This window comes from Lampetra fluviatilis, chromosome 17 (assembly GCF_964198595.1).
Source record: "Lampetra fluviatilis chromosome 17, kcLamFluv1.1, whole genome shotgun sequence".
NCBI classification, from domain to species: Eukaryota; Metazoa; Chordata; class Hyperoartia; order Petromyzontiformes; family Petromyzontidae; genus Lampetra; species Lampetra fluviatilis.
The window spans coordinates 13,713,167-13,728,231 of record NC_136291.1 but is presented as its reverse complement, the minus strand read 5'-3'; the positions used below and the strand labels follow the sequence as shown (position 1 = coordinate 13,728,231).

The window sequence follows — 15,065 nt, the reverse complement described above, 5'->3', positions numbered from 1 at the left end:
TCAGGCTTTTTCCTCTGTTGGATGACGGGTCGATAGGACGCTCGGTCGCTTGACGCTCGGTGACGCCCGGGTGGTGATGCTCGTGCGCTCTCTCTCTTCACTGCTAGATGAGTGGCGTCGGCACGACGCTCGCCGTCGTGGTGCGCGATGATTCCGTCGTCGGATAGCGTGCAGCTCCGCCACTGCTGGACGTCTTGTCTGTTCTCAGCGGATGCTGGTCGATGTGTGTGTGTATTAAACACACGGCGCATTCGATGGCGCTCTCCTCTTCCTCACGGGCGACCGATCAGGCTCTTTCCACTGCTCCGTTCTCTCTGGCGATGCGCGATGGCTCTCGTCGCTGATCCGCTGCTGTTGGTCCTCTGCGATGCTCGCTTGGTCGATGCTTGGCAATTTCCGCCCTTTTCTCCAGGTTGATTGCTTGTTGTCGCTCGTCACTCTCTCTCTCTCTCTCATTTTTTCCGTGCTCTCTCCTTGATCGCTGCCAGCTTCACACGGACACACGCCCTTGCGTTGGCCGAGGCTCTGGACGACGCGGCTGTGCGCGCTCACCGGCTTGGAGTGCTCTGGCGATGAACGATGCTCTCGTTCGTTGATGGGTTGACGTTGGGTTGATGTTGGGTGTCTTCGCTGGCTCGAGAATGATAACTGAAATCTCCGTCAGTTTCACTCGCACCTCTTAAACAACTGTGAAGGCTTAGTACAAGGCCACTTGTCGCAATTCTTGACTTTGCGAGCATATCAACACATCAGGGTAACTATAGCATAACTTTCAGCAATCCTCTTGTCGACTCAAGCTGAACCCAACTCTCAAACACCCATCGTTACTGCTCTTTGCGAGACATAACACCCATGATATATCGGTGCCCGGCGCGTTCGCGACGGCACCGCAAGCCTGAGTAAGGCTGAAGCAAGGCTCGAACCAGACTGCTCTGCGTGATGTGCGTTTGTGCTTAAAACCCAAAAACGTGAACCCCTCCCCTCTGCGCATCTCTTGCGAGAGAAACAACAACAGAAAAACAGACGTCCCCTGAATGTCAGGTCATAAACCCTTTTCGCGACCCTCTTAACTCCCTTGCTCCCCCTGCGTGGGTCATCCCGAGGCCAGACCCCTCTACGGATTTGATGGCTGGCATGTTTGTGCCGAACCGTTGGAAGACAAAGGTGGCAGGGAGGTCCTGACGTTTGCTGTTTTTGATGGAATTCCACGTTTACCAGATGCATGGCGTGGAATGTGACGAGTAGTGGGTTGTTTTCATTATTTAATTAAAATATATATATAAAAAAAAATTTGGCATAATTATTCTTAACAGTCAGTGTTTGATAATTCAATGAGTTTAGGATATACAGTATAATTAAATAATGAAAGTTATAATTTACATTTCTTTTATTTCAAATAATTTGTTTTTATAATCCCGCAGAAGAAAGTTTGGTTTTAATTGCACATTTGTAATTTCAATTGATGTGTTGTTTTCCAATTTACACACACGCTACTAAATGTACATACCTCCCATATGGCTGTCGCGGATGGGATGTGTAAAAAAATACTTTTGCTTGTTATGTGGAGGGACAGATATGCGTAGGATGCACATCGTCTGCTTCGTCATTTTGTAACTTACCGAATGGAGTGAAGAGACACTGTTATTCGCCGCTTCCTCGGTGTTCTTCTCGGTCACCGTGGTACTGCCGAAGCCCACGTAGCGGCTTCCCTGTCCTCCATAGCCTGCGCCCCTGCAGCACACAAACCCAGCGGAGGCCAGGCAGCCAGCGCTACACAGTGGGATGCGGCCGATGAAAACAATGTCGCTCGACTGGATCGGGGTGACACCTCTGCTGCCAAACATGAGTAGGCCATATGTACTGTATATTGAACCTCTTTCGTACCGTACGTAGCCAAACGTGCTAATTGGAGGCCATCTGCACACTGCCCAGTACAAGACTTCTTCCACCCTCTCTAAAATCTCCCCATTATCCGTGAAGAACTGGGAGGATGGAGCGTTCAATGGGAGTGCTAATACGGGTCTTTAGCATTAATACAATGGTGATAAGGCACCATCTTATATTTTCACGGTTCAGGTGCAGCAGCGTTGCAGCCTAACCTGCCCACAATTGTGAAGGTACCAAAGGCACGTGGCAGCAATGAACATTTATGACTGTGCTTTACTGACGATTCCGAATGAGGAAGAAACCGTCTGCAGTTGTGTCTTTGTGTCACTGCTGCCTGTCGAGATGGCCACATTCTCAAATCTTTGAGATGGTGCTCTACATGACAAATATGGCAGCATAGTCAGTTCTTTGAGGTGATGGTCTCGATAATGCCAAGAGCTTCGGTAAATACAATGCTGGACACCTTTGTGTGTTTTTAAATCCTGATCATGAAGGTCCTTGCTTGTGAACAGGGAGTTGATGACCGTAAAGGCACGAAGAAAGATGAATACGCACAGATCATTGCGGCGTTTCACAACAACCAGCGCATTTGTGTGGCACGTACACAAGAAGCAGCATGCAGAGTTCACTCACTTTTGGAAGGAAGTCCCATCTTCATTGAGCCACTCTTCAAAGCCGTTGTCTGGGTTTGTCTGGGATGACTGCATAAACGGTGGACTTCTAAAATTTGCGACAAAGTCACATTCAACCAAAAGGTTAGATGTAATTTTCAGCAAAGTACGATCGATGCAATTTACACACAATCCATTCATCTTAACCCTGTACCAAGTAGTTACGTAGACTAACCAATCAGAATTCCAGTAGCTGTACACGAGTCTGACCTGTAGATCAGTTGCCAAGGGAATTGGAACAGGATACACAGGGCAGGGAATCTATCCCCACAATAGTTGAGACAGGTTTTTTTTGTCAAATCCTGGTTGGGAGATGACTCATCCCATCATCCCTCTGGGGTCAATAAAATGAATATCACTTTGTGGGAAAGCCAACAGTGGTTTTCCTGTGGATGGACTCATCCCCACCATAGAACGTACAATTTCTACCACTCGCTCAGTGCTTGATTTTTTTTACAGTCAACAGGCCATTACGGTCGATTATGTAGATGCCTCCACACCTGACCGTCGGTTCCTTCTGCCAAATCCCGTAGCCGTTGTAACCAAATACTGCGCTCTAACAAAATCACACCGCCGGGATGGTGGGCTTCCCTTGGTCTAAACTAAACACTAAACTATAAAAACTTTTTTTATTTATTTTGCCAGGTAAGGCCCACTGAGCTTCATAGCTCTTTTTCAGAAGCGACCTGGCCACAAATGATAGCTCAACGACGTGGCTTATCGTGTGGACATTTCTCGCAGCCGGATACTCTAAATGCATGTTGATTCTAAATGTGGAGGGAAAAACCGAAGGAGAAAAATCTGCACGACCACGGGGAGAACACGCAAACTCCAAATATCCAGCAGGCGTCGGGGTCTGGATCGAACCCACAACCTCCTCCATACCAGGCAAGGAAAATAACATCTCACCACCACGGCGCCAGTCTCGGTAACCTGCCACCCACTCCTAAACATGTGTCCCACCCACCACAATCTCCTCTTCCTTATTAAATATACAACACTTTGTTGTGAAAATTTTGGTTATTACTTGTATTACGTTATCTATGAAACGTCTAGCATTCTCCGCATGCACCTATATTCAAGGGCCAGACATTTATTTTCAAGTTACTTTGTTAAAGTCCAATTCCCTGACCCCAAACGAGTGGATTTTATAAGTCCTGGGCGTGTTCCCATTGTGAAGATGGTTTATATTGAAGGATGAGGGCAATTTCAGTTTTCAGTGTTTTTTCCCCATTATAAAAAGGTAATGATGCAGCCCTGCAATGTCTTGCTCACATCACTGCTGGCGGAAGGGCCTCCAAAGGAGGAGCCCTATAGAGCCTCTCTTAGACCCTATTCAGCCAAATCTTCCACGTTGGTCGGACATCTTGGAAGAGGTGGGAATAACCACACTTTACACAACGACCTGCCGACCAACTACCTCCTGCAGTGTCCCCATTTATTCTGATACATGTGTAGTAAGTATTCAGGAGGCTTTGACGACGGGGTCGGAGGCACACTTATTTATTAATACCAACTTGTGTACAGTAACGGGTACACACAACACTTGAAGGGGTATCGTCCCCTTCACTCGTCTATCAGGGAGACACCACGTCTAACCCCGCTAACCTACGCCCGAGTCCTCCACTACGGAGCTAGGGGAGGCTACCTATCCCAGCCCGGGTCAAGCTGGGATCCCGGCACCCTGAGTCTCCAGACCGGCTCTTATAAGAACGTCAGTCTGGGCTCTCGGTGCCACGCCACCGGCTTGCCCTGGTCGGTCCTGACAAGGACAGCGAGCCAGGGGAGCTCCGGGGCCTATTCTAGCTAGTCTTCACTCTAAGCTGGTTAAAGCTAACACTCTACCTCGAGCCCTCTGGCTCACCACCTTTTATAGCACTCGGCCCCCGGGAGGGGCCCGTGGGGGATGTAGGTGCGAGCACCTCCTCCGTGTACAGCCCTAACCACGCCCCTTGTGTTTGTTTCCCATCCGTGCCCATACATCTACACAATTACACCTCTACATCACCCCCCCCTGTACAGCCCGCAGCCGTCCCCGGCTGCAACAAAATCACAATAAAGGTGCATGACCCCCCAAACCCGTGTGTGCCTCGCGTAATTTTAACAAGAACAACAACAACAACCACAACAACAACAACAGGAAACAGGAAAAAAAATAACCCGACGCACCCCCCCGAATAAATACCCCATTCCGCAAAACCAACATATATACACGCACCCCGGACGCCTCCCCCCACCTTCCGCAAGGGCCCCCCAACGGCCGACCTCACAAAAGTCTGCGCGTTTTGGAGCGCGTTCTCGCGGTGGGCCCGTCACAAGGGCCCGTTCCGGCACGCTCAGTGGCGGTTGTCGACAGTCCGGGTGCGAGAGAGTCTGGCTTCGCTGCTGAGTGACCCCCGACCCCCCCGGGAGGGGTTGGCGGTCGTGGACCCGTCACTCCTGGTGCACCTGGAGATGGAACAGTCGATGTCAGGTTAGGCGAAAGCAGCGAAGTCGGGGAGTCGGCGGACCCCTCACACGTTTGGCCATGCGTGTGTGTGCGAACCACGGGGCGGCGCAATGAACGGTTTCAACCTGGAGGGGTGCACGTACCACCGACACCTCCCCCATTTGACGCGTACACATTGCGGCCGCAAGACCTGTACGACCTCCACGGGCCCCCGCCACGGCCGTACCAGCTTTGACGAGGTCGCCAGTGGCACCTGGGGACAGTGCAACCATGCCCTGTCCCCCGGTTTCCATTTGAACACATGTACCCGCCCCAGCCTAAGCCTTTCGTTCGCCTTCTGGCGGAGTTCAGAATTTTGCACGGCCGCTTCCCGCGCCTCAGTTAATTTGCCGATGTTAAATTTAACGTGTTCGGACAATTTAGACTTCGCCTGAGGCGCCGAGAGCTTCAGCTGAGTCGTCACAGGCGGGTTAGCCTCGTGGCCATACATTAAAAAGAAAGGTGAAAATCCCGTGGCCGCATGGGGAGCCATCCTGTAGGCTTGTAACACACCGGCAATGTGAAGGTCCCAATCTGTCTGGGATTCCGATACCTGCTGGGATAGCATGGACGTGATAGTCCGATGCAGCCGTTCCACCATCCCGTCAGTTTGTGGGTGATATGGGGAGGTCCGAATTTTCTCCGTACCCAAGAGGTCGCACACCTCGCGGAGGAGTTTCCCCGAAAAATTCTTACCCTGGTCAGTCAGCAGCCGTTCCGGAGCACCCTTGTCGAGGACATAGCCCTGGACAAAGGCCTCCGCGACGGCTGCTGCCGACTGGTTGGCCAGGGGCCAGGCCATGGTCCATCTCGTGAAGTATTCGACCCCTGTCAACAAGTACCTATTTCCCCTGGGTGTAGCGGGAAATGGCCCGAGAATATCCAGAGCAACGAGCTCGTTAATCCGGGAAACCTTTATGGACTGCAGCGGAGGGTTGGACCCCCTCGCCGGTGGCTTCCGCTGCGCACATTGCGTGCACGACCCCAGGAGATCCCCCACGTCCTTTGCCATGCCCGGCCAGAAGAAATCGAGCTGGAGCATGGCAAGGGTTTTGTGAGTCCCCAAGTGCAGGAGCCGCTCATGCGCAGCCCACACCACCTTACCCCTCAATGCTGCAGGCACCACGAGCCGTTGGCGGCGGGATTTCCTGTCCCAGTGCATTAAAAGCCCCTGGAACAACCCCCACGAGTCAACGTTCGCCGCCCCCTGACCAACCCCCCCGATGCGACGGCGCAGAGCGAGGAGGGAGGTGTCCTCCATTTGGAGGCGTCCCCACTCCGCAACGGACAACCCCAGCAAGGAATCCCTCCCTTCTTGCTCGATAGGACCCGAAGCTGAAGGCGCATCGGCGGCGGCCACGAGGACCGAATCCGTGGTCACGTTCGGGGGCCTACAACGCCCCGAACCCAAGAGGCAAGCGCACTCCGAAGTGGGTGGCAACCGTGACAGAGCGTCAGCGTTCGTGTGGCGGACGCCCTTACGATATGTGGTGACAAAGTCGTAGTCTTGGAGAATCTCCAACCATCGAGACAACTGCCCCGATGGTTGTTGAACCCGCAGGGCGTACTGCAGAGCCGCATGATCTGTACGGACGGTGAAACGTCGACCGTACAGATACGGGCGGTACTGCTGAATGAAATAAACAATCGCCAATAGTTCCCGACGGGTAACGCAGTACCGTTGTTCCGCCGGAGACAACACCCGACTACCGTAAGCTACCACATGCTCTACGCCCCCAATGAGCTGGGACAGCACGCCCCCAATGCCCGTGTTACTTGCGTATGTATCGAGCAAGAAGGGTTGTGAGAAATCGGGATAATTCAACGGCGGAGCCCCCACCAGGGCATCCCGGAGGGCGCGAAAAGCAGCCTCCTCCTCCGGCCCCCAACGAAACCTGACACCCTTGGACGTCAAGGCATGCAAGGGTTTCGCGATCGTAGCGAAGTCAGCCACAAACCGTCGGTAGTACGACGCGAACCCAATGAAACTCCTGACCTCCCCCACCGAGGTGGGAGTCGGCCAGGAGCTGACGCATTTCGTTTTGGCGGGATCAGTGCATATCCCCGAGCCTCCAACAATATGACCCAAATACCGCACCGATTCGCGGAGCAAATGGCACTTCTGCAGTTTAAATTTCAAATTGGCAGCCCGTATTTTGAGAAAAACAGCACGCAACCTCTGGAGGTGTTCATCGAATGTTTTGCTAAAGACGATGACATCGTCCAAGTAAATTAAACACGAATCCCATGCAAGCCCGCCAAGACCAGTTCCATTAACCGCTGAAAAGTTGCCGGCGCAGAATGTAAGCCCATCGGCAAGCGGTTAAATTGGAAGAGGCCGTGCGGTGTATGGAAAGCAGTCTTATGTTTTGATTCGTCATCCAGAGGAAGCTTCCAGAATCCAGAAAGTAAATCCAGGGTGGAAAAGAATCACGCCCCCACCAAGGCATCGAGCGACTCATCCATTTGAGGAAGCGGGTACGCATCTGCCACATAAATTTTGTTCAACCGCCGAAAGTCGACACAAAACCGCAGTGAGCCGTCGTGTTTTTTCACCAAAACGATCGGTGCGCCCCAGGGGCTGTTGGAAGGGGATATGATATCGGCGGCTAGCATGTCATCAACGGCCGATTTGACATGATCCTTTTCGGTGGGACTCAACCGAAAAGGATTTTGGCGGATTGGCGCGCTGTCACCCATGTCAATATGGTGTCGCAGCAATTTAGTACAACCAATATCAAATTTGTGTTGACTAAAAACGTCGGCAAACTCTTTCAGGAGAACTCGCAGCTTCCCACGCTGTGAGTCGGACAGGTCCACTGATCCCGCGCAAAGCGCATCCAGCCATCCATCATCACAGTCCGAATGCGGTCGCGACGGAGGATCGGTGCTAACCTGACCCACGAGTGGTTCCTCATAGGGTGCCGGCGTTGCGTGTGCAAGCACGGTCCCTTGTGGAACCACGGCCGTTCGCGATCCCACATTAAGGACTGCAATGAAGGGGTCCCCATCCCCTTTTACCATGGTCTGAGCCGCTAGCAAATCGGGTCCATTGACCCCGGCTCGAGATGGTCCCAACAAGACCCCCCGATCCGCAACCCCCTCGGCAAACGGCCGACGCAACCTAAGAGGGACGAGCATCTGAGCCCCCGGGGGTACGCGCACTGTTTTTTCCACGAGCGCCTGCACGGTCGCAAACGCCCGACGCTCCGTGGCGGGGGAAGACAAAAATGTTACACGTCGGCCCGACGGGAGCTCGATGCACCCCTGGTCGATCAAGATATGAATGGGCATTTTGGCCAAGAAATCCGTCCCCAACAGGCACGGAACTGCCAGCGAGGAGGAAACCAAAACAGGGCCGGATAATTTAATGTCTCCAATGCAAATTTTGGCGCGGATTTGCCCAATGATGCCCAGCGAGCCCCCGTTAGCAGCATAGCATGGCACGTCAACGGGGAGCAAGGGACGACTTTGAACGGGAAGGATGTTATAAATCAAATCAGATATAATGGTCGACGATGCTCCTGTGTCAATTAAAATCCGCACCTCTACCCCATCAATATGACCGACCACGACCGACGACCCCGCCGACGCTGCAACGACACGATGGGCGAGCTCCGACCACTGGCCCGGTTGGAGCGCTCGCCGCATTTGAGAACAATCCGACGCAACGGCCGTCGATTTGCGAGCCCTGTTCGTTTCAGCGCGTGAGTGTGTGTCGGATGTGTGCACAGGCCAAACGTGTGAGGTGCCACGACTCGCCGTATTTCTCTGCTGGAGCTTGGGTGTAGACGGCGCAGCGTCCTGACGAGGTGTCGCTCCGCGCTGACGGGGAGCCCGGCATCCTGAAGCAACGTGGCCCTGAAGGCCACAGTTGTAGCAGCGTGTGAGCGCCCCAGATGGCCTGGGCTGCTCCTGGCGGCTCGGTCCATTCCGAGCCTGTGGTCCCGCAGATCTCCATTCCTCCCGCCGCTCCACCCCGCAGACCTCCACCGATGGAAGGGCGGGAGCCGCCATGACATGGCCGGCCACCCCCTTGGCAGCCTTTCGACGCAGGGACCGCAAGCCCCCGTGGATGTGGCGCGCGACCAGCAGGGAAGACATCTCTGTGTCGTCTTGAGCCAAGACGGCGACGTCCAGATCATCCGCGAGTAGCAACAACTTTTCCGCCACCATAGCGTCCACTCCCTCCTCATCCATCCGCGGAAAAGCTGCCTTCGCCAGGGCCAGGAGAGCCGTCCGGAAAGCCAGAGGCGATTCGGTGGCGCCCCGCTGGCGATCGTGGAACAGCTGCCTGCAGTCCGAAGGCGGCCCGTAGACAGCGGACAGTAGCTGCAGCGCCAAGTGCAGCGTGGCGCGCTTTTCCTTAGGCGCCGAGGTGAGGGTAGCCAGGGCGTCGTTGTCCAGCATCGCTGGCAGCGCGCGTAGTCCGTCCAGTTCGCCATCTCCTGATGAGCAAGGAACAGTCTCTTGAAGCCACCCCAGTCACCGTCCGCGCCCACGAACTCTTTAAGAGGCGGCAGTCACTGCTGTAACGCGACGTCTGTGGTCGTGGATCGCGCTCCGTCGTTCCCGGCACACGTTACAGTGTGGGCGGGCTGCGAGCATAGCATCACCGGTCGCACCGTTGTTGACGTGCTGGCCGGCGTTGATGATGTCACGGCTTCTGCTTGGCCCTCAGCAGTCACCTGACGCGGGCCGGCCCCGCCCTCTGCTCCCACTGTAGTGATGGCGGGAAATTTAACCGCGAGCCGCGTCGGGGTGGCGGGAAACGGCGCCGCGCGTCGGCTGCCGTCGTCGTCCCGCGCAACCCCTCCAACCCCCAGCCGCGTGATCTCCTCCAATGCGTAGAGCAACTCCGCCAGGCGGGAGTGAGCCAGCCGAAGTCCCTCGGCCGACGCATCCCTCCCTTCCTGTCGTAGCGGTGCGGGTGTACTCGGCCCCGGCTGCTCCGATCCGACCTCGGCCATCTCTGGTGCCGATTCAGCCGAGGTGTCCTCCATCTCCGACTCCCTGGTACGCGTCGTCCCTCGTGTGTCCATCGTTGAACGAACACTTCTGACCTCAGATGTAGTAAGTATTCAGGAGGCTTTGACGACGGGGTCGGAGGCACACTTATTTATTAATACCAACTTGTGTACAGTAACGGGTAGACAACACTTGAAGGGGTATCGTCCCCTTCACTCGCCTATCAGGGAGACACCACGTCTAACCCCGCTAACCTACGCCCGAGTCCTCCACTACGGAGCTAGGGGAGGCTACCTATCCCAGCCCTGGTCAAGCTGGGATCCCGGCACCCTGAGTCTCCAGACCGGCTCTTATAAGAACGTCAGTCTGGGCTCTCGGGGCCATGCCACCGGCTTGCCCTGGTCGGTCCTGACAAGGACAGCGAGCCAGGGGAGCTCCGGGGCCTATTCTAGCTGGTCTTCACTCTTCGCTGGTTAAAGCTAACACTCGACCTCGAGCCCTCTGGCTCACCACCTTTTATAGCACTCGGCCCCCGGGAGGGGCCCGTGGGGGATGTAGGTGCGGACGTCGGTGCGAGCACCTCCTCCGTGTACAGCCCTAACCACGCTCCTTGTGTTTGTTTCCCATCCGTGCCCATACATCTACACAATTACACCTCTACACATGTATGGCTAAGCTTGGGAATTGGTGTACTTAAGCAATTTGAAGTTATATATGTTATATTAATAAAACATTTGTAATTTGCTTACCTTTCCTAAGCTTTGCACTCCTATCGTTATTATGCATTGTTTTTTGTTGTAACTTTCTGAGCCGCCCCTAATGAACATCTGTGAAAAATAGAGCTTCATCGCTCATCGGATTTCTCCAGGATAAATAAAGATTCTGATTCTGATCTATGTGCTGTAGTTTTCCCGGCATGAGTGCCTTAATGACACAAAACCAACCATGAGCTGGCTCTGTGTTGTCATTTCTACGATGGCAGGACACGACCTGGGCAGGCGAATGACCGTGAAACCGGTTCAGTGGCTGTGGTGTTTAGACTAGGAATGGTGCACGTACTTGAGTGTGGCTGATGGGAACAGTTTGGGTTGGGCGGGGAGCCAGTCTCTGGCGGGTGATGTTTCTATGGTCCACTCCCGACCTTCTGCCAGAGCGGCAATCTAAAACGCAAACACAAGCAACGGTTGCAACGCACGTAACCGCTGCAGTCGTCAGCGCTGGGAAAAACAGCTGAGACAATATCCTACAGAGATTACAAAATGCCGTCATGGAACTGTTTAAAAAAAGAATAGACGAGATGTGGCCTAAAATCATATAATAAAGAAATGGGAAACCGTAAAAGTGTGGTTTGTGTGAGTGTAGGCAGAGCGATGCCGAGGGCCTTGCCTTGTCCCTGTAGAGTGCTGCAGCTCGGCTGTTGTATTTGTCCTGCAGGGACCAGCTGGGATTGAAGTCCGGCTGCGTTTCCAGGAACTCGCGGAATTTGGAATTTCCTCCTACAAGCATCTTCTGCAGCTCCTTTTCCTTCCACTTGTCCATTGTCACAGAACGAACAAAGCTAGAAAACACAGAGAAAAACATCTCGGCATGTATTCCAACGGCGGTAAAATAATTTAACCTCACACTGACAGGCGAGGCACCGTGTCAATGGAAGAATTTACCTGCCATGACATGCGCGTTTATGATGCACGCGGTGGCAAGATGTTAACTCCCTCGCCTGGTATGGAGGAGGTCGTGGGTTTGATCGCAACCCTGACTCCTGTATATTTGGAGTTTGCATGTTCTCTCTGTGGTCGCGTAGATTTTTCTATAGGTCCTTTGGTTTTTTCCTCCACATTTAGAATCAACATGCGTTTAGAGTACAGTATTTGGATACTATACATTTCCACATAAGCCACTGCGTTGAGCTATCAATTGTGACCAGTCGCTTCTGAAAACGATCTAGATAGGTAAAGAAAAGAAAAACATAAGAGTCGACCTGCGTGTTTTCCTTCCACCCCTAGTTTTTTTTAAGTTCTTAATATTACATTGCCATGTGCAGGTAAGTGCAGGTAAGTGCTGAACGCGAGTTACGCATCGTAGTGGGGCATAGCGACCAACAGCTTCTCTCGCTCAATGCATCACTTTGCTCGCACCTATACTCCTGTAATGGGCTCAGATAGGTACACACAACATCTTGGGAGGCAACACTATTTATTAACACCAACAGGTTACACTTAACATAGGGTGGTAACCACCGACCAGCTCTAACTAATACACACCATCACTCGCTAACACGGACTCTCAGTTACAGCCAGGTGGGCTACTGGCGGGTACACTGATTGGAGGCTTGACTCTTCTTAGGAGGCGTCTTCACGATGCATCTTCTTTCTTGACACGAGCAGCCCCGAACCCAGTGGGGAGGCTGCTTATATGGGTCTCGGCGTGTCCGGGCCCCACCTCGGTGAAGGCGGGCCGAAGCACGCCGGAGGGCGATGGGGTAATGTTAACACAGGTGGGCAGCCGCGGCCCCTCCGGCGGGGACGGCGGGGCTGGCGGAGGTCCATGGGGCGACCTCCGCACCACCTGGAGCGGGACGTCCACACGAGCAGCTCCTGAAGGTATGGAGGGGATCACGGGTTCCAGTCTTGCGGGCGGGACCACAGAGCCACCCTGAGGGTACCTCAACAGGCGCGTCCCCCAGCTCGCCCGGCGTACCAGACACGCGGCCCTCGGGGATTGGGGATGAATGAACGCGCCGGGGTGGAACGAACGGTTTAAGCCGCGACGGGTGAACAAACCAAGACCGACGACCGAACCGTATTTTCACACACTGGGGGCGGTTGGCTACCACAACCTCGACCGGCCCACGCCAAGGTTTGTATAACTTTGGAAACGTCCCGACCGGCACCTGCGGGCAGTGCAGCCAGGCCATGTCCCCAGGGACCCACTGTTTGCCTGACACCCGACGGCCCCGCAAGCGTTCGTTGGCCCACTGCTTAGCAGCCAAATGTGCTCTGGAGGTCTCGCGCGCTTCCGAGACACGATGATGGGTGAATCGCATTGGATTGGGAATGGCCACCTTGGCCTTAGAAGGACTCACCTTGAGCTGAATGTCAATGGGGGGGGGGGTAGGGGGCTAGGCTAAGAAAGAAGGGCAAGTAGCCCGTGGAAACATGGGGGGCCATTTTGTAGGCCGCAAGCACCCCCGGGACGCGTAGGTCCCAATCTTTGTGACTCGTCAACCTGGTGGCTCAGATTAAGCCTTTCCACCATTCCATCCGTTTGGGGGTGGTAGGGCGAGGTGCGAACCTTCTCGGTGCCCAGAAGATTGCACACCTACTTCAGCAGGCTGACCGAAAAATTTGTCCCTTGGTCAGTAAGGAGGTGCTCCAGGGCCCCTTGTCCAGCACGTACCTATGCAGGAACGCCTCAGCAATGCTGACAGCTGTCTGATTGGGGAGCGGATAAGCAGCAGGCCACCGTGAGAAATATTCGACCCCCACAAGCAAATATTTGTTTCCCCGGGCCGTAGTGGGACATTGTAATAAATTACAAGGGTGGGCAGCATTTAACAGGCGGCGGCTTCCGGCGTGCACACTGCACACAACCCTTGATGATATTCGCGACATCCGCCGCCATGCCGGGCCAAAAATAATATAATTTCAGGGCAGTAAGCGTCTTGTGCCGTCCCAAGTGCATTAGCCGTTCATGAACGGCGATGACCAGCCTACCTCTGAGGCATGTGGGTACCACGAAGTTATAACGCTGCAGCCCGCCGTCCTTTGAGGACGGCAGTAGCAACCTCCCGACGGCCTGCGGCATCACAAGGGACGGGAGGGCGGCGTGATTGGAGCGCACCTCGAAAGTACTGCCATATAAATAGGGCCGGTACTATGAGACATTTGTACCAGTTGAAAGGGTAAAAAGCTATTACTATATTTTGGCACTGGTAAAGGAGATGTCTCATAGTGGAAATGCTTACCCCGAGCTCTCAATACTCTGATAGTGCACTGTTTTTGAGTTGTACGCCTTTTGGTGTCATCTGGTCCAACACCAATGGAGACTAGGCTCTAAGAAAAGCTGTCCCGGGTGTGGACCAATCAACTTCAAGGACAGTGCATATCATTATCATTATCAGAGTTGTTTATTTTTGTTTGCATTTTGACTGCTTGTGCTGTGGTTATTGCAAACATGATGCCTTGTATAAAGGTGTCAGTTTTTGTACCAGTTGAAAGGGTAAAAACCTATTACTATAGGGCCGGTACTGCTGCACAAAAAATACAATGGCGAGCAGCTCCCTGCGCTTTACACAATAACGCTTCTCGGCCGGCGAGAGCACCCTGCTCCCGTACGCCACCACCCTCTCGACGCTGCCAATCATCTGCGACAATACAGCACCGATGCCCGTATTGCTGACATCGGTGTCCAGGATGAAGGGTAGGGAGAAATCAGGGTACCGCAGGGGAGGGGCGCGCACCAACCCATCCCAGAGTGCAACCAAGGCGGCCTCCTCCACACTCCAGTGAAATTTCTGCCCCTTCGCCGTGAGAGCATGGAGAGGCTTGGCAATGGTGGCGAACTTAGGCACAAAATGACGATAATACGAAGCGAAGCCGATAAAACTGTGGACCTCACCCACAGACGTGCGGGTGGGCCATGTGCGCAGACATGCAGTTTTATCGGGATCAGTCGCGATGCCCGATTCGCTCACAATGTGTCCAAGGTACCGCACCGACTTTTGCAACAGATGGCACTTTTGGGGCTTGAATTTTAGATTAGCCCGTCTCATTTTGAGAAAAACAGCGCGCAACCTCCCGAGGTGCTCCTCAAACGTGAGTCCGAACACAATTACATCATCTAGGTAAAGAGTCCTGCCAAAACCAATTCCATTAACCTCTGGAAGGTAGCCGGGGTAAAGTGTAAGCCCATCGGAAGTCTGTTAAATTCAAACAGGCCTTGCGGCGTCCGAAAAGCCGTCTTAGGCCTGGAGGAATCATCAAGAGGCAACTGCCAGAACCCCGAAAGGAGATCCAGCATAGAAAAGAATTTGGCCCCTGCCAACGCGTCCA

The 15,065-nt window shown here is 53.8% G+C and overlaps 1 protein-coding gene across 4 annotated transcripts in view; it reads right to left on the bottom strand.

Annotated features, from left to right (window-relative positions):
* The window catches only part of LOC144936953 (uncharacterized), a 50,150-nt gene that overhangs the window by 27,341 nt on the left and 7,744 nt on the right, over window positions 1–15,065 (bottom strand). For 3 of the 4 annotated variants that reach the window (XM_078864200.1, XM_078864198.1, XM_078864201.1), the window contains 4 exons: window positions 11,401–11,572; window positions 11,074–11,174; window positions 2,521–2,607; window positions 1,620–1,770 (listed from right to left, as the gene is read on the bottom strand). In XM_078864200.1, coding sequence (XP_078720326.1) covers window positions 1,620–1,770; window positions 2,521–2,607; window positions 11,074–11,174; window positions 11,401–11,553 — 492 coding nt within the window. In that variant the 5' untranslated portion in view covers window positions 11,554–11,572. The remainder of the gene's footprint in view (window positions 1–1,619; window positions 1,771–2,520; window positions 2,608–11,073; window positions 11,175–11,400; window positions 11,573–15,065) is intronic. The other variant, XM_078864199.1, reaches the window with a different exon arrangement.